Genomic DNA, 27,827 nt, shown 5'->3' on the forward strand with positions numbered 1-27,827 from the left:
CAGTGAGAGGACGTTTCTTTTTTTGCTGAGTTTATATATATTTTTATTGAACCTTTATTTAACTAGGCAAGTCAGTTAATTAAGAACAAATTCTTATTTACAATGACGGCCTACAGTGACGGTAACACGTGTGCTCAACAAATACCTCAATGATGCTTGAGGTGACCATGAGATGCTTTTCTTCCTCAATGTGTAAGTCATCGCAGAGTGTCGCTCATAAAATCATATACACCCATTAGACTCGTGGTGACAGCAAGCTTCTTCCTGTCTGTTGCGCTGTTGGATGAAGTGTTGACATCTGGAGTGTGACTGTAGTTAGTCACGGAGCAGAGCAGCGTCAGTCCTAATTTGAGGAGGCAGAGGGACCTCTCTCATGTGTTTAATGAGCAGGGCTTGGTGTGGAGACCACAGGGGCCTGCTGCCCTCTGGGAGGGATTCTGCCCTATGGAGTGTCAGGATCTCCACAGACCGAGAGAGAGAGAGAGAGAGACAGCGAGAGAGAGACAGAGAAAGAGAGAGACAGTGAGAGAGAGAGAGACAGAGAGAGAAAGAGAGAGACAGCGCGAGAGAGAGAGAAAGAGAGACAGAGAGAGAGCAAGAGAATGAGAGAGAACAAAAGACAGAAAGAGAGAGCGAGAGAGAGACAGAGCGAGAGAAAGACAGGGTAATATTTATGCATATTTAAGTGTGTATTGGGTAGAGGATGTATTGGATGTATTCTATTCTCACAGTAGACTTCCCTCGGCTGTGTTCTGGCTTCTTCATTTCTGTGGTGTATTTTTGTGTCTCATTGAAAATCACTGTCAGGATCTCTCACCCAGTTTTAAGGAGGTGCCATCATCTCTGTACTGTCTTTAGTAGTGACAACACAGGAGGATGATAACACACAGTCCGTCATGCCGTAGGCCCAGCTCTCTGTCTGTCTGTGTCGTAGGCCCAGCTCTCTGTCTGTCTGTGCCGTAGGCCCAGCTCTCTGTCTGTCTGTGTCGTAGGCCCAGCTCTCTGTCTGTCTGTGTCGTAGGCCCAGCTCTCTGTCTGTCTGTGCCGTAGGCCCAGCTCTCTGTCTGTCTGTGTCCGTAGGCCCAGCTCTCTGTCTGTCTGTGTCCGTAGGCCCAGCTCTCTGTCTGTCTGTGCCGTAGGCCCAGCTCTCTGTCTGTCTGTGTCGTAGGCCCAGCTCTCTGTCTGTCTGTGCCGTAGGCCCAGCTCTCTGTCTGTCTGTGCCGTAGGCCCAGCTCTCTGTCTGTCTGTGCCGTAGGCCCAGCTCTCTGTCTGTCTGTGCCGTAGGCCCAGCTCTCTGTCTGTCTGTGCCGTAGGCCCAGCTCTCTGTCTGTCTGTGTCGTAGGCCCAGCTCTCTGTCTGTCTGTGCCGTAGGCCCAGCTCTCTGTCTGTCTGTGCCGTAGGCCCAGCTCTCTGTCTGTCTGTGCCGTAGGCCCAGCTCTCTGTCTGTCTGTGCCGTAGGCCCAGCTCTCTGTCTGTCTGTGTCGTAGGCCCAGCTCTCTGTCTGTCTGTGCCGTAGGCCCAGCTCTCTGTCTGTCTGTGCCGGACTAGGCCCAGCCACATGGTGCCTGTGGTGGCACACATGCATGGAATCTTCCTGTGTGTGTGTGCTCTCTGTGGTCTGTGTGGACTGTGTGTGTCCTGCTGTATGTACATGCGTGTGCGTGTACATGTACATACAGTTTCTACAGACTGGCAGAAAGTGTGAGCGAAGTTTCAAATGCTCTTGAATAGATTTGGTCAAAAATGAAGAGAAAGTAAATCCTCCATTTCTTTTGTTTAGCACAATTTATTAAAATGGAACCCTGAGGGAGCAGGATTTAAACCTCTGAGTCTGTGTACAATGCCTTCTCCATTCCCATCTAGTAATCCACCTAGCTCTTTCTCTGCTATTGTATTCCTATGGTACAATCTTCATCTCATCCATAATGCACAAGAATTAGGATTTTGTAAATAGCTGGGGGACAATCATTGTAGTTGCTGAGTAACTTTCCTACATTCCTCTTGGTATTTAAGGCTGCGGTAGCTACTGTTTTGGTGCCAGACCCACATTTGGTGAACAAAATTGGAAAGGAAACTGAAAATATGACAACATAACATGTCATACATAAAACGAAGGAAGACATTTCACCTTACAGAAATAAGAAAACAGTCTTGATTGAATGTTATGCGTTTGTGTGTGACCATGTGTGGCCAATATTGTCTGGATTTCACAACTTGTGGCCACAGATCCTGTATCCTGGTCCTGTATGGCTCAGGTGGTAGAGCATGGTGCTTGTACTGCCGTACCTGAGGGTTCGGTTCCAGGGGCCACCCATACATAAAAACTGTCTGCCAAATGGCATATATTATGTTATTATTATATCCCAGAATGCATTGCCAGCTGGAGAAGAGGGTAAATTGACTTGGTGTTTGATGGATTATTAAGGTTGGAGTTGGTGTGACCAACCATTTCACACAACATGTGGTATGGTTGTCAGAACAAGTAGTCTGACATTCACATTGTCAACTAGAAAATATGAAACATCCTTATTTACATTATCAAAGTATTTCAATGGGAATCATTTTATTTCCTTGTACAGCCATATTATCTTTGGCATAGCTTGAAGATGGTATTATTGCTGCCACAAAAACAATGTTTGGATCAATCACTTCCTACCTCAGCATTTCCTATGAAAACCAGCCCTATATTCCAGTAGAGAATTCTTCTGAATGGACATACAAAAATCATTTTATTACAATTCTCGGCTAGGTTTTGACTTAAAAAAGCAAACATTCAATGTAGAACACTGGTTGTCTGAATTAGGCTGATTGTTATAATTGCACAAGTGGTTATGTCTCAAGTACTTTGACAGTCCAGAAGTGATGAACTTCAGTGCAAAGCAAAGCCACTTCCGTCTCCATCATAATGCAACGCAATAAGAAAATACAGCAACATCCTTTGAGATGATTCAAACTGCTCCGAGTATGTACAGTGCATCGGCGGTCATATCAATCTTTTCAGGATTGCACAAACGTAAGGTTTTGTGTTCAGCCTCACACAAGATAGTACTTCATCCCAGATAAAACAAAATAACAACAACAATAATAGACGTACTAGTAAAAATATTGTTTCTGGCCTCTACTCAGTTAAATGTTTCCTGTTGTGTTCTTTCTAACATACCTTTCTCACCTCACCCTCTTTTATGTCCATATCCAACTTCAACTTCAACGTTAATGATTTTTGACTTCTGTTATTGGGTTGTGGTTGTTGGTTGAACAAACAGAGTAACACTACAATATGCAGAGTTTCCAGTTGAGCATTCTAAGAGCCTGAACGTTCTAGAATGCCCCGGCCATTTTCTTCTCTAAAGCCTTAAATCATCCTACAAAAGCCTTTTAAACAAATAAAAAACACAAACCATGATAACAACATAATCATAACACTGTTTTTGTTGTCTGTCTGACAGTCCAGAGCGAACCATTTCCACAGCACTGTGCAAACACATAACATATGTAGCTACTGACTATAAAACAAGACGGGGTGCTCTGGAGAGACGCACTGGATGTTTTGATCAGGCGACGCAGTCCATTGGCCGCTGCTCTCTCTCTCTCTCTCTCTCTCTCTCTCTCTCTCTCTCTCTTGTGGTTGTGTGTGTTCGTGCTACGTTGCATAGCTCTATTCTCTGCCATAAACCCTATAAGTCCTTAAGTAGGACAGGGAGGTCAGAGGTCAAGCATTAGCATCACTGTTAGCTAGCCGGAGGGATGCGTTCATCAACAGCATTGTTTACACACATTGTACCTTTGAGAAGCTCAGATTTTCAAAGAGTAGCGAGTTGAGCGACTGTCTTAGGTATCAAGGCGTTGGAACTATGCAGCCTGTATGTTTCTACAAACACTAGATTGTCGTAACAAATATGTAGAACAGAATGAAAAGCCATATTAGACACATCTGTTCTCTCCAGTTTCCACCCACCAGTTTCATCCTCTTGTTTTACAGCCTTCCTTCATAGTGCAATTCTGTTATTATTACTATTTTAGCAAATCACTTACAAGTGGTTCCTCTCCTCAGTACTGCATCTGACCTCTATGTCATGCCTCCCACTCATACCAGACACACACAGACGCCATCCCGGCTCCATGGCTCTACAGTAGCATGATAATCACCACTCACACCAGACACACACAGACGCCATCCCGGCTCCATGGCTCTACAGTAGCATGATAATCATCACTCACACCAGACACACACAGACGCCATCCCGGCTCCATGGCTCTACAGTAGCATGATCATCATCACTCACACCAGACACACACAGACGCCATCCCGGCTCCATGGCTCCAGCATGATCATCATCACTCACACCAGACACACACAGACGCCATCCCGGCTCCATGGCTCTACAATAGCATGATAATCACCACTCACACCAGACACACACAGACGCCATCCCGGCTCCATGGCTCTACAGTAGCATGATCATCACCACTCCCACCAGACACACACAGACGCCATCCCGGCTCCATGGCTCTACAGTAGCATGATAATCATCACTCCCACCAGACCCACACAGACGCCATCCCGGCTCCATGGCTCTACAGTAGCATGATCATCACCACTCCCACCAGACACACACAGACGCCATCCCGGCTCCATGGCTCTACAGTAGCATGATAATCACCACTCACACCAGACACACACAGACGCCATCCCGGCTCCATGGCTCTGCAGTAGCATGATCATCACCACTCACACCAGACACACACAGACGCCATCCCGGCTCCATGGCTCTACAGTAGCATGATAATCATCACTCACACCAGACACACACAGACGCCATCCCGGCTCCATGGCTCTACAGCAGCATGAGAATCAATGGCTGCAGTGGCAACTGGCTGAAGACAACTGGCTGTCGTCCTACAGGAAAGGAACAGCTCTGTCCTAGTATGTACCATCTAGTAACAACACAACCCAGACAGACGTCCTCCATTTTGACTGTATCATATGGCTCATGGAACAGACAGAAACACCCTATGGAACGCCAGTGAGTTCTGACTATGTGAACTGGTTCCCCTTGTCCCTGTGAATCACAATGGACCAGCAGAGATGAGGAGTCCACTGAGCTCCATTCCCAGAGCAGCAGAGGGAGGGAGGGAGAATGCTGTACTGTACGGTGCTGAGTGGTGGTCGTTGGGAATCTGGCTCAGACCAACCTTCCAGTGTGTTGTGTAACAGAAAAAGGAAAACATTGACATTCCTAACATACGGGCTGGTCTGGACACCATGTTTCCCTTCCTGTAACCTGAGCCATCCTCAACCACTGTGTGTCTGTCCCTGGAGAGCAGAGCCCTTCTGATTCCCCTCCCAAACCTTGCAACAGCCCCTCTTTGACAACCAATGCAGAGGAAAACAACACCGACACTGCAGCATCACAAGGTCTTTCATCTTCAGGTCAATACAGAGAGACTCCCTGGCCAACATGTACCTGAGTCCCTAGATTGGCCCCTTCCCTTTGCCCCCCGCACCCTTCATCAAGCAGACATGTAAGGGCACAGTGGTCAAGCACAGGGGACGTCGTTGGGCAACTGAATGTCCTCACTTTGTCACAGCATCAATAAAGTGAAAGAACACAGAAGGAGAGAAACAGACATATTTAACAATATTGTGGCTTTGCATGTTGAGTTGTTTTTTTGCTCAGGGATTCATAGTCCAGTCCGTGTTGAGTTCTCTGACGGTCACATCATGCTCTTCCTGTAGTCAGTCTGCTTGCAGCTGTTGGAGGGTGTGAGGGGTGAGAGGGAGGCAGGGGTGGTGGGCAGCGAGTCCAGCTGACGGTAGAGCGCCCTCAGCTCCTTCACCTCCTCTAGAACATCCTTGGCCTGACCCCATGTGGACGCTGCCTCCTTCAGCAGCCTCTCTGCCTCCGCCCGGGCCCCGTCCGAGGAACCCTTGGAACCTGGCGAGTCCTTCCCTTTCCCCTTCCCCCGCTCCACCTCCTCCCCCTTCGCCCCCTGCACCTGCATCAGCAGCTCCTGAGTTCGCTCCAGCTTCTGAGCGATTAGGTCCTGCAGCTGGCTGATGGGCGGCAGGTTGCCCGGGGGGGCAGAGGTGGCAGAGCGGGGGATGGATGTCCTGGGTTTGGTGGCCTGCGTCCCGGAGTGTGAGAGGATCTCGTCCATGGAGGCGCAGCGGCTTTTCTCGGCCGGTGTGAGCCTCTTGCCTGGCTGAGGAGTGCAGGACTTCCCCATCGGGCTCTGAAGTTGCTGTTTATCGTCCCAGGTGACCCCGGTATCGCGCGGCAGGCTCTGGGACTTCCCAGTGACCTCTGTGGGAGGCGTTAGACAGATGCTACTGATGGCACCCTCTGTTTTGGACCTGAGGCAGTCGAGCTGAGTGGATTTGTCCAGGTTGGCCCGGAAGCTCTTGTCACAGGTGTCCTGGCCATCTGTGCTGGGGCTGTCCTCCTCCTGGATCAGGTCAAGGGTCAACATGCCGTCAGAGGTAGAAGTGGAGGCCTGGATACGGAGCAAGGAGAAACAGTCTGTTAGTGATATTAGACACCGTAAGAAACACTGAGATCAGGGTAAGGCCCATTGTGATTTAGTTAAGTTAGGAAATGAATTGGATTAAACTAATGAAAAATTCCAGTTGAAAGTAGTTTGATCATCACCATGTCCAACTGACTCATTGAATTAAAGCTCAATTGACAGAGTTGGAATTGTCTCCAACCAGCCGTTGTGGTAATAAGGAGGGCTAAGACAAGACAGGCCAGGAGAAGCAGGATACCTACCACAGCCATGATGTGTCCTCGTGTAGGCAGGCGCCGTGTGTGAGGGATCTTAGCCCTGTCCCGTGTGAGGTGGGACAGAAGGTTTTCATCCTCAACCATGACCTGAAAGAAAGCAAGAAAAAAAGAAAGATGAAAGAGAGAGGGAGAGGGAGAGAGATAAAGGAGAGAGAGAGGGAGATAAATGAGAAATAGAGGGAGAGAGAGAGAGAGAGATAATGGAACAGTCACATGTGGAGTGAGGGGATTGACATGCTTTCACATTAGCCTGAGGGCTGTGTTTGTGTCGGAGTAGGTTGGGTAGTTTATTGATCAGTATTATGGACCTAATCATGGATTGATAATCTACAGGCATGAGATTCACTGGGCCAAATGGGCCACAACAATTTGCATAAGGCCTTGGGAAACAGGCCGCTAACCTATAGATAACCTATAGCTAACCTATAGCTACACTGTCAACCAAAACATCTGCACTGTCATCTGGTGATAACACTGTCTCCACTGATGAAGTGAGTTCAGCCCTATAGCTAACATATAGCTAACCTAAAGCTAACATATAGCTAACCTATAGCTAACCTATAGCTAACATATAGCTACACTGATGACCAACACGTCTGCACTGTCATCTGGTGATAACACTGTCTCCACTGATGAAGTGAGTTCAGCCCTATAGCTAACCTATAGCTAACCTATAGCTAACATATAGCTAACCTATAGCTAACATATAGCTACACTGATGACCAACACGTCTGCACTGTCATCTAGTGATAACACTGTCTCCACTGATGAAGTGAGTTCAGCCCTATAGCTAACCTATAGCTAACATATAGCTACACTGATGACCAACACGTCTGCACTATCATCTGGTGATAACACCGTCTCCACTGATGAAGTGAGTTCAGCTGGAGTGTAGTTTATTCACTGGCTAGTGGGACTAAGCAACATGTCATATTTTATCCACTGGGATTTTATGTCTAATATCAATGTCATAATTGTCAATTGGATCGGAAAGCTTTTAACCATTACATTATCAGGTGGAACGAGAAAAGATGGAGATGACCAGCATATGTGTGTAGTTAAGAGCACTAGGTTAGCTATCCAGGCTGCATCACAACCAGCTGTGATTGAGAGTCCCATAGGGCGGTGCACAATTGGCCCAGCGTCGTCCGGGTTTGGCCGGTGTAGGCCGTCATTGTAAATAAACTCCCAGTTCTGTGCTGCCAATGACTGGAACGAATTTCAAAAATCACTGAAGCTGGAGACTCATATCTCCCTCACTAATTTAAGCATCAGCTGTCAGAGCAGCTCACAGATCATTGCACTGTACATAGCCCATCTGTAAATAGCCCATCGAACTACCTCATCCCCATATTGTTATTTATTGTTTTGCTCCTTTGCACCCCAGTATCTCTACTTGCACATGAATCTTCTGCACATCTATCACTCCAGTGTTTAATTGCTAAATTGTAATTATTTCGCCACTACGGCCTATTTATTGCCTAACCTCCCTAATCTTACCTAATTTGCACACACTGTAGACTTTTCTATTGTGTTATTGACTGTATGTTTGTTTATTCCATGTGTAACTCTGTGTTGTTGTTTGTGTCGCACTGCTTTGCTTTATCTTGGCCAGGTCGATGTTGTAAATGAGAACTTGTTCTCAACTGGCCTACCTGGTTAAATAAAGGTTCAATTAAAATTAACATTAAAATAAGGGTGTATGTAAGGGCACTAGCTTTGCTATTGTACACATACATACATTATGTGTATAAAACACTTTCAACCAATGTTGCATTGCAATTCAATGCAGGTTTATCAACATAGATCTACAGTACGTGTGTACCATCATGTAGGACTCCACCTGCGATAACCCTACAGTTGAGAGCAATGAAACACCATCCTGGTGGAAGAGTGAATCCCGTCTCTGATGTCATCAGGCCATTGAGCAGCAGAGACACTGGAGCCCTGGAGGTAATCGATATCTCTCACAGTGCTGGTGCTGTTGTTCCGAGTCCATCCACATGCCTGACCAGTTGTCCTCTAAATGTATTTTATTTTATGTGAAAGTAGCTCAATGTTGATTGGTGAACGCACCAATTTGTAAGTCGCTCTGGATAAGAGCGTCTGCTAAATGACTTAAATGTAAAATGTAATGTATTCGTTCTGTTTCTTTAACAGTGATGACATGGATTTGGATAGTCATTGTGAGAGTGCTTCTGCCATCTATAGCTGTGTGACAGGGACATGTACAGTTTGGGCCATCTATAGCTGTGTGATAGGGACATGTACAGTTTGGGCCATCTATAGCTGTGTGATAGGGACATGTACTGTTTGGGCCATCTATAGCTGTGTGATAGGGACATGTACAGTTTGGGCCATCTATAGCTGTGTGATAGGGACATGTACAGTTTGGGCCATCTATAGCTGTGTGATAGGGACATGTACAGTTTGGGCCATCTATAGCTGTGTGATAGGGACATGTACAGTTTGGGCCATCTATAGCTGTGTGATAGGGACATGTACAGTTTGGGCCATCTATAGCTGTGTGATAGGGACATGTACAGTTTGGGCCATCTATAGCTGTGTGATAGGGACATGTACAGTTTGGGCCATCTATAGCTGTGTGATAGGGACCTGTACAGTTCGGGCCATCTATAGCTGTGTGATAGGGACCTGTACAGTTATAGGGCCATCTATTCGCTCTATAGTGTGTGATAGGGACCTGTACAGTTTGGGCCATCTATAGCTGTGTGATAGGGACCTGTACAGTTTGGGCCATCTATAGCTGTGTTTGATAGGGACCTGTACAGTTCGGGCCATCTATAGCTGTGTGATAGGGACCTGTACAGTTTGGGCCATCTATAGCTGTGTGATAGGGACCTGTACAGTTTGGGCCATCTATAGCTGTGTGATAGGGACCTGTACAGTTTGGGCCATCTATAGCTGTGTGATAGGGACCTGTACAGTTTGGGCCATCTATAGCTGTGTGATAGGGACCTGTACAGTTTGGGCCATCTATAGCTGTGTGATAGGGACCTGTACAGTTTGGGCCATCTATAGCTGTGTGATAGGGACCTGTACAGTTTGGGCCATCTATAGCTGTGTGATAAGGACATGTACAGTTTGGGCCATCTATAGCTGTGTGATAGGGTCCGTGTGTGTGTGTGTGTGTGTGCGTGGGTGGGTGTGCTTTCGTGCGTCAGTGTGTGTGTGCATGTGTCCATCCATGTGTGTGTGTTGGGGACTATATCAAATGTGTGTGTTGTGGCCTTATATAAGGGTGGTGTTGACACGATGCGTTAAGTGCATAAAAGCTCAGAAGTGTGTGTGTGTGTGTGTGTGTGTGTGTGTGTATGTGTTTTAGTGTGTGTACATGTTATTTCACATCAAGCTGCTCCCCTACCGTCTGTCTATTGATGTCATCAGGGCGATTGACCTGCAGTGAGAAGGAGGGATGAAGGATCCATCCCATCATCCCCAAACAGAGAGGGAATCCTTTGATCAGCTGCCTCAGCTAGAAGACTGTCACAGCTGTCACCACCTGTCTCTCTTCTTTATAGAAGTATTTCATCTACACTACACTAGACTGAAACCCAGAAAATGCCCTCATCAGGAAACCAGTTTAAGATAGAATGTAAGATACTATAACAGTTCCTTCTATTTCTGAAGCAATTTATACATGTCAACATGCTGTGGGAGTTTAGTGTCGGGTCATGAGGGTGTGTGTGAATGAGGGGCAGGTCAATGGATTCCATTCCTCAAAAGTGCATTCAGTAAGATATCCTCTTGCAATTGGCCATGTGACAGATGAAGTGTTGTTTATAAGAGAGAGAGAGAGGAGAAGGAGAGTGGAGGTGTGTCTCACCTCATCCAGGATGCTGTTCTTGGATCTGGTGATTGCTCCATTTAAGGCGTTTATCCAGGACTCCTTCTCCTCTGGACTAACAGCCAGGAACACCAGGTTTGGGACCTGACAGACACAAACGAGAGAGAGGGAATGTAAGAAGCCAGGGCTTTGCACAATATTGTGTAACTGAGCATGAAGGGAGTGTTGAAAATCCTAACATGCATATTTCTCAGTTAACCATCTGTAAGGGATACCTTTCATATAGGTACCATTCCAGAAACCCATATCACTCACGCACACATTCACACACAGATATGACCATATGGTGCTCTTTCTCCCACTGAGGCTACAGGAAACTGCAGCTGTGTGGAGACTCTGCGAATCTCTCTCAGTCTGTGTCTGTCTGTGTGCTGAAACACAAGCTTCCTCCCCTGACAACCCAACATGATACCCTATCCTCCTGCTGCTCTGAGGGTTCTGGGAGATCCTGCAGATGGTGTATGTGTGCGTGTGTGTGCGTGTGTGTGTGTGTGTGTGTGTGCGCCGCTTTGTGAGTGTACGTGTGTGTTAGGGATGGGTATGAGTAATGGAGTACTGGAACGGAAGTCAATGCATGACCTTTAACCAGAGATTACGTTTGTGTCAATTACTGTAACACTATTTGGTGGATTGTGTTTTGTGGCTGCCTGAACAGGACTTGGAGACCATGTTTGTGTTCCATTTGTATATGTGCATTTGCAGGGCACAACAGAAAAGAAACCAAGCCAAGGGTCATACAGGTTATGTCTATAGATAAATGGACACATCTTTTTTCCCAGCGGGGGTCTTGTGTTCTACATATTATTTTAAAAAACGTCTTTGAGTACTCTAAATAAATAAATATGCGAGTACATAAAAAAAACGCCCATCCCTAGTGTGTGTAGGGGTCATGGGGGAATCACTGCCTCACCAGAAGAGCCTTTCCATGTTTCAAAGGTGAACTGGACTGGCAAACTGTCAGATTTCAAATGGTCTACAAGCATTGGGAATTTGACACTTTCACTCTGTTTCTCCAGTTAGTCTGTCCAGTTAGTCTGTGGTGATCATAGACTGGATGTAGGAGTTGGAGGTGTGGCGAGTCTGGAACACAATGTCCCTGCGAAAGGGAGGGAACAGGGGGAGGGAGGGAACAGAGGGAGGGAACAGAGGGAGGGAGGGAACAGAGGGAGGGAGGGAACAGAGGGAGGGAGGACAGTGTCTCTGGGCAGAGACAGAGGTGGGAGGAGCTAAGTAGAGTCAAAGGGGATCATGGCTAATGACTAAGGACAGGGTGTACAGGGTGGTGGCCCCGTCTGGCGAGCCGAGTCAGGTGAGTGTCAATCAGCCTGTCAATCAATCTGGCTGCTGTAACTGATCTGACTATGTTATGTCTGGCTACAGTACCGTGAAACTCATCTCAACAGTGAGTTTAAGATGTAAGTATTGATTGTGTTGCTATTGTGGTACAGTACTTTGAGGTACAGGTTTGCTCTTTCCAAGATTCTAGATCTGGGTTCTTGTGGACACTTCCTGTGGACCCACCGTGTTGCCTGGGGTTCTGGAGCGCAGCAGGGTGAACTTGCTGTGGTTCTTCTTGCTGCGGCTCTTGGCCTTGCGGAGCTCCTCAGAACGCTCGTAATCCGTCAGGTCAACCACCTCCTGGATCTTCTTCTCATCCTTCACCTGCAGATAGACACAATGGACAGATGTTTCAGATGTTTGAGATAGACACAATAGACAGATGTTTCAGATGTTTGAGATAGACACAATGGACAGATGTTTCAGATGTTTGAGATAGACACAATGGACAGATGGCGATGTTTCAGATAGACACAATGGACAGATGGCTATGTTTCAGATAGACACAATAGACAGATGTTTCAGATGTTTGAGATAGACACAAAGGACAGATGGCGATGTTTCAGATAGACACAATGGACAGATGGTGATGTTTCAGATAGACACAATAGACAGATGCTTCAGATAGACACAATAGACAGGTGTTTTAGGTAGACACATTGGACAGATGTTTCAGATGACACAATAGACAGATGTTTCAGATGACACAATAGACAGATGTTTCAGATATACACAATGGACAGATGTAGATGTTTCAGATAGACACAATAGACAGATAGAGATGTTTCAGATAGACAAAATGGACAGATGGAGATGTTTCAGATAGACACAATGGACAGATGTTTCAGATAGACACAATAGAAGATGTTTCAGATAGACACAATAGACAGATGTTTCAGATAGACACAATGGACAGATGGAGATGTTTCAGATAGACACAATAGACAGATGTTTCAGATAGACACAATGGACAGATTGAGATGTTCCAGATAGACACAATGGAGAGATGGAGATGTTTCAGATAGACACGATAGACAGATGTTTCAGATAGACAATAGATAGATGGAGATGTTTCAGATAGACACAGTAGATAGATGGAGATGTTAAACAGAAAGCTAAGACTCCAATACAGATGTCAACTTCAACAGAATGAACTGTATGAACTGTAATACTGTATTCTGTGTCCCTGAAAACTGTGAGAGAGATACAAAGGATGTCCCCCATGTGATGTGTGAGGCTGTATGGTGTAAAGGCGGAGCTAGCAGGCACAAAGTCACTAAAATAGAAACAAAGGCAGTCATCCAATAATGCTGCAGGGTGCAGATAGGGCAGGAGGCCATCAATTCTTGAAGGACACAACCGGTCCGGAACATGCTGGACTAATCACAATGTGCACAATAAGCCCCAACCCCCAACCCTTCCTAGACACAAACTCCCTCCTGTTCCGGGTTGTTAATAACTTGTGTTATTAATCTGACGTCCCCCGCCCCCACCCCACCACCAAACACATCCCAGGACAAAGGCAATAGACTGAACAGGCAGCACCCAGTGACAACACAACAGCTAATTGGATTAAGGTCAGACACAGCTTTGTGTCTGTCCACAACAATGTTAAAACCACATCAGGAGACCACTTATGAGGTCTGGGAAAAATGTGAGAAGATTAGATTTTTGGATATAGTTACCCTTCAATTCAAGTGTACACCTAGCAAGAGGCTGTTGTTTAGCGTGTTTTTGTAGCACACATATGATGGTAGAGTTTGCTAAACAAATATCCACTGGATTTATGGAAATAATAATTATATTGTTCTGCCAGGTCAGCATAGGCTACTTTGTAGTTAACATTTAATTGAGAAGTTTTTTGGGAAAGCCTTTCCATCTACCAGAAGACTGTTTTCATTAGCATCATCGCTAACCGCTACACAAAGAGGTAGATGTGCTCACCTCACATACGCAGACAGGGGGATTTCTCGTTGCCTATTCAGGAAGTTGCAGGAAATACGAATCACTGATGCAGTCTGTTCATTTCTTATGATAAACTTGGGCAAATGTAATTGATATCCTACTAAGTTCAATAAATGTTTGAGCATCATTGAATTATGTTTAAATCTTTGGATTCTGTGATTCCGTCCACTTTCTCCGCATCACAGATTTGATATGGCCCTAGGTTTGTAAGAGGTCACCAGTAAAGTGTCACCATCTTAACCCTCCCCAGGTGGCATGGTGGCACTGTGAGTTCAGGTCCGGGGCAGCCAGTTGCCAAATGGGGCACAGCTGTGGGCCTATGACACAACCCCCACGGGACCGTCTACCATGGGACAGTGTGACGACATGACAGCCATCCTCCCCATAAAGTTAAACGTTTTATTGGGCGTACAAAAGACTAAATTAAAATATTGTTAAACTTTCGTACATAAATGTGCCTCAGTGAGTCAACATACCGCTCGCTGCCTCTGGTGATTTTAGTTTTCTGAACCTTGGTGGAGCCATACACACTCCTTAGAACAGGGTTTCCCTAACTGGGTCCTGGGGACCCCCAGGGGGGCACGTTTTGGTTTTCTGAACCTTGGTGGAGCCATACACACTCTTTAGAACAGGGTTTCCCTAACTGGGTCCTGGGGACCCCCAGGGGGGCACGTTTTGGTTTCTGCCCTAACACTACACAGCTGATTGATGATCAAATGATCAACTAATCAGGGGGCACGTTTTGATTTTGAATAACACTACACAGCTGATTGATGATCAAATGATCAACTAATCATCAAGCTTTGATCATTTGAATAAGATGTGTAGTGTTAGGAGCAAAAACTAAAACGTGCCCCCCTGGGGGTCCCGAGAACCCAGTTTGAGAAACCCTGTTCTAAGGAGTGTGTATGGCTCCACCAGGGTTCAGAAAACTACAACGTGCCCCTGGGGGTCCCCAGGACCCAGTTTGAGAAACCCTGCCGTAGAACAATCAAAAGGCCTGTTTGCACTGAGACAAGGCAGATATCTGTTTGTTATCTAGCTGGTAAGCTAATGGTCAGACAGCCAGTCAGGAAAAAGATTAATACACGTATTTAGAAAATGGGTTTATAAGAATACTTATTTGTGCTTTCAGACAGGAATAACAATTCAAAAACAGAAATGGTCATTGTATAAACATGATACATTTGGGTGATTTAAAGTGTTTACAAAGGATTAGATTTCAGCTACACGGCATCGCTGTTGGGAGATGTGTTGTGGCCCTGGGTGGGTGGGTGAGTTGGGCTGTGGGTTTAGGATTGAAAGAGTAGATGGCACCCGACAGAAGGTTTTGGAGATATCATAACCCTCGGCCACCCCCTCCCTCCCAACACATGTCCCCCTCTGCGCTGACACTCACTTTGGTTTTAATCCCCCCCCCTCCACACACACTTTGTCACTCCTCATCAGGGAGGGGGGGCCCTGAGCCAATGTGATGTTGGAGCTCAGAGCCACAAAGCCAGACTTGAGTGTGTCTTCCTCTTTCTCTGTGACAGTGTCTGGGACTGATAACCACAGACTGTATGCATCATACTGTCTATCCACCATACTGTCTATCCACAACACTGTCTATCCACCATACTGTCTATCCACAACACTGTCTATCCACCATACTGTCTATCCACAACACTGTCTATCCACCATACTGTCTATCCACCAACACTGTCTATCCACCATACTGTCTATACTGTCTATCCACAACACTGTCTATCCACCATACATACTGTCTATCCACAACACTGTCTATCCACCACTGTCTATCCACAACACTGTCTATCCACCATACTGTCTATCCACCACACTGTCTATCCACCACTGTCTATCCACCATACTGTCTATCCACCATACTCCCACCATACTGTCTATCCACAACACTGTCTATCCACAACACTGTCCCACACTGTCTATCCACCATACTGTCTATCCACCATACTGTCTATCCACCATACTGTCTATCCACAACACTGTCTATCCACCACACTGTCTATCCACCATACTGTCTATCCACCATACTGTCTATCCACCATACTGTCTATCCACAACACTGTCTATCCACCACACTGTCTATCCACCATACTGTCTATCCACCATACTGTCTATCCACAACACTGTCTATCCACCACACTGTCTATCCACCATACTGTCTATCCATCATACTGTCTATCCACCATACTGTCTATCCACCATACTGTCTATCCACCATATTGTCTATCCACCATACTGTCTATCCACCATACTGTCTCTCCACCATACTGTCTATCCACCATACTGTCTATCCACCATACTGTCTATCCACCGTACTGTCTATCCACCGTACTGTCTATCCACAATACTGTCTATCCACCATACTGTCTATCCACCATACTGTCTATCCACCATACTGTCTATCCACAACACTGTCTATCCACCGTACTGTCTATCCACCATACTGTCTATCCACAACACTGTCTATCCACCATACTGTCTATCCACAACACTGTCTATCCACAACACTGTCTATCCACCATACTGTCTATCCACAACACTGTCTATCCACCATACTGTCTATCCACCATACTGTCTATCCACAACACTGTCTATCCACCATACGGTCTATCCACCATACTGTCTATCCACAGACACCAGTTCTTTCCTCTCTCTTCTGCTGATGAAAAAGCTAATCTTGTCACATTCATTCTGACACCTTCACAGGACTCTGTCACCTTGTCATCTTCTATGACTTCCTGTGGTTGAGTGGAGAGACACCCTGTACTGTCCACTGTATGATTTCAGGAGGGAGAAGACCAGACATGGTGTGACCGTGCTTTGCCTCAAACATCACCCTGGTTGGGTGAAAGCCTCTCTCAACTGGTTCCCAGCGCACAGCAGGACCTGCGCTGACGTCACTCGATCCCTCAGCACAACTAGGCCCTCGCTAAGTGGCAATCAATTTCCATTAGTGGAGCAGGATAGAGACTGACCAAACTGTGCAGAAGCTGTAGGACACACCCATGGCTGGATGTAAAGCTGGACCTGGGAGACAGCAGGACAAGATAGGTAGCAGGGCAATGCAAACACTAGTCCAGTCAACTGACTCTACACTCTTCTTCCCTCTCAGAGGTGCCTCCAGAACGCAGTGGTCAGGCCAACATCGTCACTCTTAGAACTCAAAGGCAGCATATTGCAAGTCAGCAATGTCTGAACCTACTGGATAGAATGGGAGAGAGGAGGGAGTGTCACATAATACTGGTTCAGTTGGGTTTAGTGGTCAGGACAGGAGATATATTAATACTGGTTCAGATGGGTTTAGTGGTCAGGACAGGAGATATATTAATACTGGTTCAGTTGGGTTTAGTGGTCAGGACAGGAGATATATTAATACTGTTTCAGATGGGTTTAGGGGTCAGAACAGGAGATATATTAATACTGTTTCAGATGGGTTTAGTGGTCAGGACAGGAGATATATTAATACTGGTTCAGATGGGTTTAGTGGTCAGGACAGGAGATATATTAATACTGTTTCAGATGGGTTTAGGGGTCAGGACAGGAGATATATTAATACTGTTTCAGTTTGGTTTAGGGGTCAGGACAGGAGATATATTGATACTGTTTCAGATGGGTTTAGGGGTCAGAACAGGAGATATATTAATACTGTTTCAGATGGGTTTAGGGGTCAGAACAGGAGATATATTAATACTGTTTCAGATGGGTTTAGTGGTCAGGACAGGAGATATATTAATACTGTTTCAGTTTGGTTTAGGGGTCAGGACAGGAGATATATTAATACTGGTTCAGATGGGTTTAGTGGTCAGGACAGGAGATATATTGATACTGTTTCAGATGGGTTTAGGTTTACTGGTCAGATGGGTTTAGGGGTCAGGAGATATATTAATACTGTTTCAGATGGGTTTAGTGGTCAGGACAGGAGATATATTAATACTGTTTCAGATGGGTTTAGGGGTCAGGACAGGAGATATATTAATACTGGTTCAGATGGGTTTAGGGGTCAGGACAGGAGATATATTAATACTGTTTCAGATGGGTTTAGGGGTCAGAACAGGAGATATATTAATACTGTTTCAGTTGGGTTTAGTGGTCAGGACAGGAGATATATTAATACTGTTTCAGATGGGTTTAGTGGTCAGGACAGGAGATATATTAATACTGTTTCAGTTGGGTTTAGTGGTCAGGACAGGAGATATATTAATACTGTTTCAGTTGGGTTTAGGGGTCAGAACAGGAGATACCTGTATATTAATACTGTTTCAGTTGGGTTTAGTGGTCAGGACAGGAGATATATTAATACTGTTTCAGATGGGTTTAGTGGTCAGAACAGGAGATATATTAATACTGGTTCAGATGGGTTTAGGGGTCAGGACAGGAGATACCTGTATATTAATACTGGTTTACTGGTTCAGATGGGTTTAGGGGTCATAACAGGAGAAATATTAATACTGTTTCAGATGGGTTTAGTGGTCAGGACAGGAGATATATTAATACTGTTTCAGATGGGTTTAGGGGTCAGGACAGGAGATATATTAATACTGGTTCAGATGGGTTTAGGGGTCAGGACAGGAGATATATTAATACTGTTTCAGATGGGTTTAGGGGTCAGAACAGGAGATATATTAATACTGTTTCAGTTGGGTTTAGTGGTCAGGACAGGAGATATATTAATACTGTTTCAGATGGGTTTAGTGGTCAGGACAGGAGATATATTAATACTGTTTCAGTTGGGTTTAGTGGTCAGGACAGGAGATATATTAATACTGTTTCAGTTGGGTTTAGGGGTCAGAACAGGAGATACCTGTATATTAATACTGTTTCAGTTGGGTTTAGTGGTCAGGACAGGAGATATATTAATACTGTTTCAGATGGGTTTAGTGGTCAGAACAGGAGATATATTAATACTGGTTCAGTTGGGTTTGGGGATCAGAACAGGAGATATATTAATACTGTTTCAGTTGGGTTTAGTGGTCAGAACAGGAGATATATTAATACTGTTTCAGTTGGATTTAGGGGTCAGAACAGGAGATATATTAATACTGTTTCAGATGGGTTTAGTGGTCAGGACAGGAGATATATTAATACTGTTTCAGTTGGGTTTAGGGGTCAGAACAGGAGATATATTAATACTGTTTCAGTTGGATTTAGTGGTCAGAACAGGAGATATATTAATACTGTTTCAGATGGGTTTAGTGGTCAGGACAGGAGATATATTAATACTGGTTCAGATGGGTTTAGTGGTCAGGACAGGAGATATATTAATACTGTTTCAGTTGGGTTTGGGGATCAGAACAGGAGATATATTAATACTGTTTCAGTTGGATTTAGTGGTCAGAACAGGAGATATATTAATACTGTTTCAGTTGGGTTTAGTGGTCAGGGCAGGAGATATATTAATACTGTTTCAGTTGGATTTAGTGGTCAGAACAGGAGATATATTAATACTATTTCAGTTGGGTTTGGGGATCAGAACAGGAGATATATTAATACTGTTTCAGTTGGGTTTAGTGGTCAGGGCAGGAGATATATTAATACTGTTTCAGTTGGATTTAGTGGTCAGAACAGGAGATATATTAATACTATTTCAGTTGGGTTTGGGGATCAGGGCAGGAGGAGACTCATTGAGGCTAAGTGACCTAGGCTAGCATCAAGACAGACCAGGGTATCCTCTGAGGAGAAGCCTATCTGATGTAGCCTCAACAGAGCCAGAACCTGAGCCGGACTCTGCTCACGTGACGCATCACAAGTAGGCGATAACCAAACAGTGTGTTTGTTAAGCTTGGAGCCCATATCTGCTCGCCAAGGAACATGGAGGACACATTGTCCCCTCGTCAAGCTTGGTTTGGACTCTTTTGTGAAGGAGGCCCTGTTTCAAGACCAGCCATTAAACTCCAGAGGTGGAAAAACAACAAGCACTGTGTTCGGTGGCCCTGATACCTGCCTAGGAAGAAACGGATATCAAAACGCCATCTTGTCCGGCTTTGTTGGAGGCTCTTTGTAGCATTCAGCTATTTCAAGGCTTGGCCCTGGCTATACATAGACCCTCAACGAGAAGGAGAAACCCAAGTGCTCGCCACACAAAAGATGCCGGTGCTCATTTTGGCTGAGGACGTGCTGTGCCGACAAAACTACGGGGGACTTTTTCCGTTGCGGATTGGGGGGTGTGGGGAATAATTAACAACTCTTATGTATTGCATTGAGATTAAAGTAGGGGCATCCCTTTTCAAGGTAACACTTTCCAAAAGGATGAGGCCCCTCCAAAATATCCCCCAATGATACTGATGAATAATAACAGCATATTGTGGATCTCTCTCCTACCACTCATGATCATATATATGATACATGTTTTCCAGTGGTATAAAGTATATCTGTGAGGTCACAAGCAGGCCTGAAACACATCAGATTATGTATCATGTAACCACTAATCACCATCCCCAGTTTCACCAAAGTGCAGCCAATACCCTATAATCACTCATAGGGTGAGTTCCCTTCAGGTTAAAGGGCCAGTTGAAAAATTCCCTGCATCTTGACTGTACATGATGGAATCATGCATTTTCCCTCTGTGTATTTACAAGCATTATTCCACATAATATAAAACAATATATGCCACTGAGCAGAAGCTTTTATCCAGAGTGACTTACAGATGGCCCCAAGAAAGGAACCCACTGGCCTGGTGTTACAAGCTACTGATAGAGTTACAGAGGATCACCTCATGGTACTGGGTGGAGGTGGAGCCTATGAGGCTAGCCCTGGAATTGGTGCATTCATCTCCCCAGGGGAACATTATAGTCCCCTGTATAGGTGTTGTTGTATTTTTTATATTCTAATCCCAGGAGAATCCTGACTTCAACCAACACCTGATGCAAGACTAATCGTGACTGAGAGTGATCAATCGAGGATGATGACAGTGACGATGTGCATTCATGGTATCATCGCCTCTAAAAGATAGGGACCCTTTAAGCTCTCTGGCCCAGTGTCTATGTAAATCATGGTTTATGAGGACACACACATGGATTCTGTTTCATACCAGCTGCCTCCAGGGGAGATTCTCTAGAACATGTTTTCCCAAACTGGGGTATGCAATGCCGTCGGGGGTACGCCAAATAAAACTGTGATTCACATTTTTAAAAGTATATTTATGTGATTCACATTTTCAAACAGTGATTCACATTTTAAAAAATATATTTATGTGATTCACATTTTCAAACAGTGATTCACATTTTTAAAAGTATATTTATGTGATTCACATTTTCAAACAGTGATTCACATTTTTAAAAGTATATTTATGTGATTCACATTTTCAAACAGTCCATTTATATTCTCCAACAGGGCTATATATTTGGGTGAGTTTTTTTTATTGCCTGAGTAGCCTCATTTCACTGCCAAAAATAAAATGAAACCATCTAGTGTTCAGCGAAATAACAACACAATGTCAAAGACAGGTAGCCTTGTCAAATAATTAACATCCAATCACATGAACCGTTACTCTCTCATGGGGATTCCACTAACAGTCAGTATGTAGCCAAACGTAGCTGCTGCTCATCCGTTTGCTCCAAAAATGGATATATGGTTAAAAAAAGTAAGGCCGTGTCCATAGAGACACATAGCAGCTCTACTGGTAGTACTGCTACAACCAGCAGTACTGCACCTGCACCTGTCGACAACAAGTTGTTCTGCTTCCATAGAGACACATAGCAGCTCTACTGGTAGTACTGCTACAACCAGCAGTACTGCACCTGCACCTGTCGACAACAAGTTGTTCTGCTTCCATAGAGACACATAGCAGCTCTACTGGTAGTACTGCTACAACCAGCAGTACTGCACCTGCACCTGTCGACAACACAAGTTGTTCTGCTTCCATAGAGACACATAGCAGCTCTACTGGTAGTACTGCTACAACCAGCAGTACTGCACCTGCACCTGTCGACAACAAGTTGTTCTGCTTCCATAGAGACACATAGCAGCTCTACTGGTAGTACTGCTACAACCAGCAGTACTGCACCTGCACCTGTCGACAACAAGTTGTTCTGCTTCCATAGAGACACATAGCAGCTCTACTGGTAGTACTGCTACAACCAGCAGTACTGCACCTGCACCTGTCGACAACAAGTTGTTCTGCTTCCATAGAGACACATAGCAGCTCTACTGGTAGTACTGCTACAACCAGCAGTACTGCACCTGCACCTGTCGACAACAAGTTGTTCTGCTTCCATAGAGACACATAGCAGCTCTACTGGTAGTACTGCTACAACCAGCAGTACTGCACCTGCACCTGTCGACAACACAAGTTGTTCTGCTTCCATAGAGACACATAGCAGCTCTACTGGTAGTACTGCTACAACCAGCAGTACTGCACCTGCACCTGTCGACAACAAGTTGTTCTGCTTCCATAGAGACACATAGCAGCTCTACTGGTAGTACTGCTACAACCAGCAGTACTGCACCTGCACCTGTCGACAACAAGTTATTCTGCTTCCATAGAGACACATAGCAGCTCTACTGGTAGTACTGCTACAACCAGCAGTACTGCACCTGCACCTGTCGACAACAAGTTGTTCTGCTTCCATAGAGACACATAGCAGCTCTACTGGTAGTACTGCTACAACCAGCAGTACTGCACCTGCACCTGTCGACAACAAGTTGTTCTGCTTCCATAGAGACACATAGCAGCTCTACTGGTAGTACTGCTACTACCAGCAGTACTGCACCTGCACCTGTCGACAACACAAGTTGTTCTGCTTCCATAGAGACACATAGCAGCTCTACTGGTAGTACTGCTACAACCAGCAGTACTGCACCTGCACCTGTCGACAACAAGTTGTTATGCTTCCATAGAGACACATAGCAGCTCTACTGGTAGTACTGCTACTACCAGCAGTACTACACCTGCACCTGTCGACAACAAGTTGTTCTGCTTCCATAGAGACACATAGCAGCTCTACTGGTAGTACTGCTACAACCAGCAGTACTGCACCTGCACCTGTCGACAACAAATTGTTCTGCTTCCATAGAGACACATATCAGCTCTACTGGTAGTACTGCTACAACCAGCAGTACTGCACCTGCACCTGTCGACAACAAGTTGTTCTGCTTCCACAACAAGTTGTTCTGCTTCCATAGAGACACATAGCAGCTCTACTGGTAGTACTGCTACTACCAGCAGTACTGCACCTGCACCTGTCGACAACAAGTTGTTCTGCTTCCATAGAGACACATAGCAGCTCTACTGGTAGTACTGCTACAACCAGCAGTACTGCACCTGCACCTGTCGACAACAAGTTGTTCTGCTTCCATAGAGACACATAGCAGCTCTACTGGTAGTACTGCTACAACCAGCAGTACTGCACCTGCACCTGTCGACAACAAGTTGTTCTGCTTCCATAGAGACACATTGCAGCTCTACTGGTAGTACTGCTACAACCAGCAGTACTGCACCTGCCGACAACAAGTTGTTCTGCTTCCATAGAGACACATAGCAGCTCTACTGGTAGTACTGCTACAACCAGCAGTACTGCACCTGCACCTGTCGACAACAAATTGTTCTGCTTCCATAGAGACACATAGCAGCTCTACTGGTAGTACTGCTACAACCAGCAGTACTGCACCTGCACCTGTCGACAACAAGTTGTTCTGCTTCCATAGAGACACATAGCAGCTCTACTGGTAGTACTGCTACTACCAGCAGTACTGCACCTGCACCTGTCGACAACAAGTTGTTCTGCTTCCATAGAGACACATAGCAGCTCTACTGGTAGTACTGCTACAACCAGCAGTACTGCACCTGCACCTGTCGACAACAAGTTGTTCTGCTTCCATAGAGACACATAGCAGCTCTACTGGTAGTACTGCTACAACCAGCAGTACTGCACCTGCACCTGTCGACAACAAGTTGTTCTGCTTCCATAGAGACACATAGCAGCTCTACTGGTAGTACTGCTACTACCAGCAGTACTGCACCTGTCGACAACACAAGTTGTTCTGCTTCCATAGAGACACATAGCAGCTCTACTGGTAGTACTGCTACAACCAGCAGTACTGCACCTGCACCTGTCGACAACAAGTTGTTATGCTTCCATAGAGACACATAGCAGCTCTACTGGTAGTACTGCTACAACCAGCAGTACTGCACCTGCACCTGTCGACAACACAAGTTGTTCTGCTTCCATAGAGACACATAGCAGCTCTACTGGTAGTTCTGCTACAACCAGCAGTACTGCACCTGCACCTGTCGACAACAAGTTGTTCTGCTTCCATAGAGACACATAGCAGCTCTACTGGTAGTACTGCTACTACCAGCAGTACTGCACCTGCACCTGTCGACAACAAATTGTTCTGCTTCCATAGAGACACATAGCAGCTCTACTGGTAGTACTGCTACAACCAGCAGTACTGCACCTGCACCTGTCGACAACAAGTTGTTCTGCTTCCATAGAGACACATAGCAGCTCTACTGGTAGTACTGCTACTACCAGCAGTACTGCACCTGCACCTGTCGACAACAAGTTGTTCTGCTTCCATAGAGACACATAGCAGCTCTACTGGTAGTACTGCTACAACCAGCAGTACTGCACCTGCACCTGTCGACAACAAGTTGTTCTGCTTCCATAGAGACACATAGCAGCTCTACTGGTAGTACTGCTACAACCAGCAGTACTGCACCTGTACCTGTCGACAACAAGTTGTTCTGCTTCCATAGAGACACATAGCAGCTCTACTGGTAGTACTGCTACAACCAGCAGTACTGCACCTGCACCTGTCGACAACAAGTTGTTCTGCTTCCATAGAGACACATAGCAGCTCTACTGGTAGTACTGCTACTACCAGCAGTACTGCACCTGCACCTGTCAACAACACAAGTTGTTCTGCTTCCATAGAGACACATAGCAGCTCTACTGGTAGTACTGCTACAACCAGCAGTACTGCACCTGCACCTGTCGACAACAAGTTGTTATGCTTCCATAGAGACACATAGCAGCTCTACTGGTAGTACTGCTACAACCAGCAGTACTGCACCTGCACCTGTCGACAACACAAGTTGTTCTGCTTCCATAGAGACACATAGCAGCTCTACTGGTAGTACTGCTACAACCAGCAGTACTGCACCTGCACCTGTCGACAACAAGTTGTTCTGCTTCCATAGAGACACATAGCAGCTCTACTGGTAGTACTGCTACAACCAGCAGTACTGCACCTGCACCTGCGACAACAAGTTGTTCTGCTTCCATAGAGACACATGCAGCTCTACTGGTAGTACTGCTACTACCAGCAGTACTGCACCTGCACCTGTCGACAACAAGTTGTTCTGCTTCCATAGAGACACATAGCAGCTCTACTGGTAGTACTGCTACAACCAGCAGTACTGCACCTGCACTGCTTGTTATGCTTCCATAGAGACACATAGCAGCTCTACTGGTAGTACTGCTGCAGTACTGCACCTGCACCTGTCGACAACACAAGTTGTTCTGCTTCCATAGAGACACATAGCAGCTCTACTGGTAGTACTGCTACAACCAGCAGTACTGCACCTGCACCTGTCGACAACAAGTTGTTCTGCTTCCATAGAGACACATAGCAGCTCTACTGGTAGTACTGCTACAACCAGCAGTACTGCACCTGCACCTGTCGACAACAAGTTGTTCTGCTTCCATAGAGACACATAGCAGCTCTACTGGTAGTACTGCTACAACCAGCAGTACTGCACCTGCACCTGTCGACAACAAGTTGTTCTGCTTCCATAGAGACACATAGCAGCTCTACTGGTAGTACTGCTACTACCAGCAGTACTGCACCTGCACCTGTAACACAAGTTGTTCTGCTTCCATAGAGACACATAGCAGCTCTACTGGTAGTACTGCTACAACCAGCAGTACTGCACCTGCACCTGTCGACAACAAGTTGTTATGCTTCCATAGAGACACATAGCAGCTCTACTGGTAGTACTGCTACAACCAGCAGTACTGCACCTGCACCTGTCGACAACAAGTTGTTCTGCTTCCATAGAGACACATAGCAGCTCTACTGGCTACAACCAGCAGTAGTACTGCTACTACCAACCAGCAGTACTGCACCTGCACCTGTCGACAACAAGTTGTTCTGCTTCCATAGAGACACATAGCAGCTCTACTGGTAGTACTGCTACTACCAGCAGTACTGCACCTGCACCTGCGACAACAAGTTGTTCTGCTTCCATAGAGACACATAGCAGCTCTACTGGTAGTACTGCTACAACCAGCAGTACTGCACCTGCACCTGTCGACAACAAGTTGTTCTGCTTCCATAGAGACACATAGCAGCTCTACTGGTAGTACTGCTACAACCAGCAGTACTGCACCTGCACCTGTCGACAACAAGTTGTTCTGCTTCCATAGAGACACATAGCAGCTCTACTGGTAGTACTGCTACAACCAGCAGTACTGCACCTGCACCTGTCGACAACAAGTTGTTCTGTTCCATAGAGACACATAGCAGCTCTACTGGTAGTACTGCTACAACCAGCAGTACTGCACCTGCACCTGTCGACAACAAGTTGTTCTGTTTCCATAGAGACACATAGCAGCTCTACTGGTAGTACTGCTACAACCAGCAGTACTGCACCTGCACCTGTCGACAACAAGTTGTTCTGCTTCCATAGAGACACATAGCAGCTCTACTGGTAGTACTGCTACAACCAGCAGTACTGCACCTGCACCTGTCGACAACACAAGTTGTTCTGCTTCCATAGAGACACATAGCAGCTCTACTGGTAGTACTGCTACAACCAGCAGTACTGCACCTGCACCTGTCGACAACAAGTTGTTCTGCTTCCATAGAGACACATAGCAGCTCTACTGGTAGTACTGCTACAACCAGCAGTACTGCACCTGCACCTGTCGACAACAAGTTGTTCTGCTTCCATAGAGACACATAGCAGCTCTACTGGTAGTACTGCTACAACCAGCAGTACTGCACCTGCACCTGTCGACAACAAGTTGTTCTGCTTCCATAGAGACACATAGCAGCTCTACTGGTAGTACTGCTACTACCAGCAGTACTGCACCTGCACCTGTCGACAACACAAGTTGTTCTGCTTCCATAGAGACACATAGCAGCTCTACTGGTAGTACTGCTACAACCAGCAGTACTGCACCTGCACCTGTCGACAACAAGTTGTTATGCTTCCATAGAGACACATAGCAGCTCTACTGGTAGTACTGCTACAACCAGCAGTACTGCACCTGCACCTGTGGACAACACAAGTTGTTCTGCTTCCATAGAGACACATAGCAGCTCTACTGGTAGTACTGCTACAACCAGCAGTACTGCACCTGCACCTGTCGACAACAAGTTGTTATGCTTCCATAGAGACACATAGCAGCTCTACTGGTAGTACTGCTACAACCAGCAGTACTGCACCTGCACCTGTCGACAACAAGTTGTTCTGCTTCCATAGAGACACATAGCAGCTCTACTGGTAGTACTGCTACTACCAGCAGTACTGCACCTGCACCTGTCGACAACAAGTTGTTCTGCTTCCATAGAGACACATAGCAGCTCTACTGGTAGTACTGCTACTACCAGCAGTACTGCACCTGCACCTGTCGACAACACAAGTTGTTCTGCTTCCATAGAGACACATAGCAGCTCTACTGGTAGTACTGCTACAACCAGCAGTACTGCACCTGCACCTGTCGACAACAAGTTGTTATGCTTCCATAGAGACACATAGCAGCTCTACTGGTAGTACTGCTACAACCAGCAGTACTGCACCTGCACCTGTCGACAACAAGTTGTTCTGCTTCCATAGAGACACATAGCAGCTCTACTGGTAGTACTGCTACAACCAGCAGTACTGCACCTGCACCTGTCGA

At 45.8% G+C, this 27,827-nt stretch overlaps 1 protein-coding gene across 1 annotated transcript in view; it reads right to left on the reverse strand.

Annotated features, from left to right (window-relative positions):
• Positions 1-4,327: 4,327 nt before the first annotated feature.
• The window catches only part of plekho1b (pleckstrin homology domain containing, family O member 1b), a 58,497-nt gene continuing 34,997 nt past the window's right edge, over positions 4,328-27,827 (reverse strand). Inside the window, exons 3-6 of the mRNA XM_065027643.1 lie at positions 12,175-12,315; positions 10,633-10,737; positions 6,771-6,872; positions 4,328-6,495 (exon numbers count right to left, since the gene is read on the reverse strand). Of these exons, the coding sequence (XP_064883715.1) occupies positions 5,716-6,495; positions 6,771-6,872; positions 10,633-10,737; positions 12,175-12,315 (1,128 nt within the window). The 3' untranslated portion in view covers positions 4,328-5,715. The remainder of the gene's footprint in view (positions 6,496-6,770; positions 6,873-10,632; positions 10,738-12,174; positions 12,316-27,827) is intronic.

Source organism: Oncorhynchus nerka, linkage group LG14, assembly GCF_034236695.1.
Source record: "Oncorhynchus nerka isolate Pitt River linkage group LG14, Oner_Uvic_2.0, whole genome shotgun sequence".
In the NCBI taxonomy this organism is placed as follows: Eukaryota; Metazoa; Chordata; class Actinopteri; order Salmoniformes; family Salmonidae; genus Oncorhynchus; species Oncorhynchus nerka.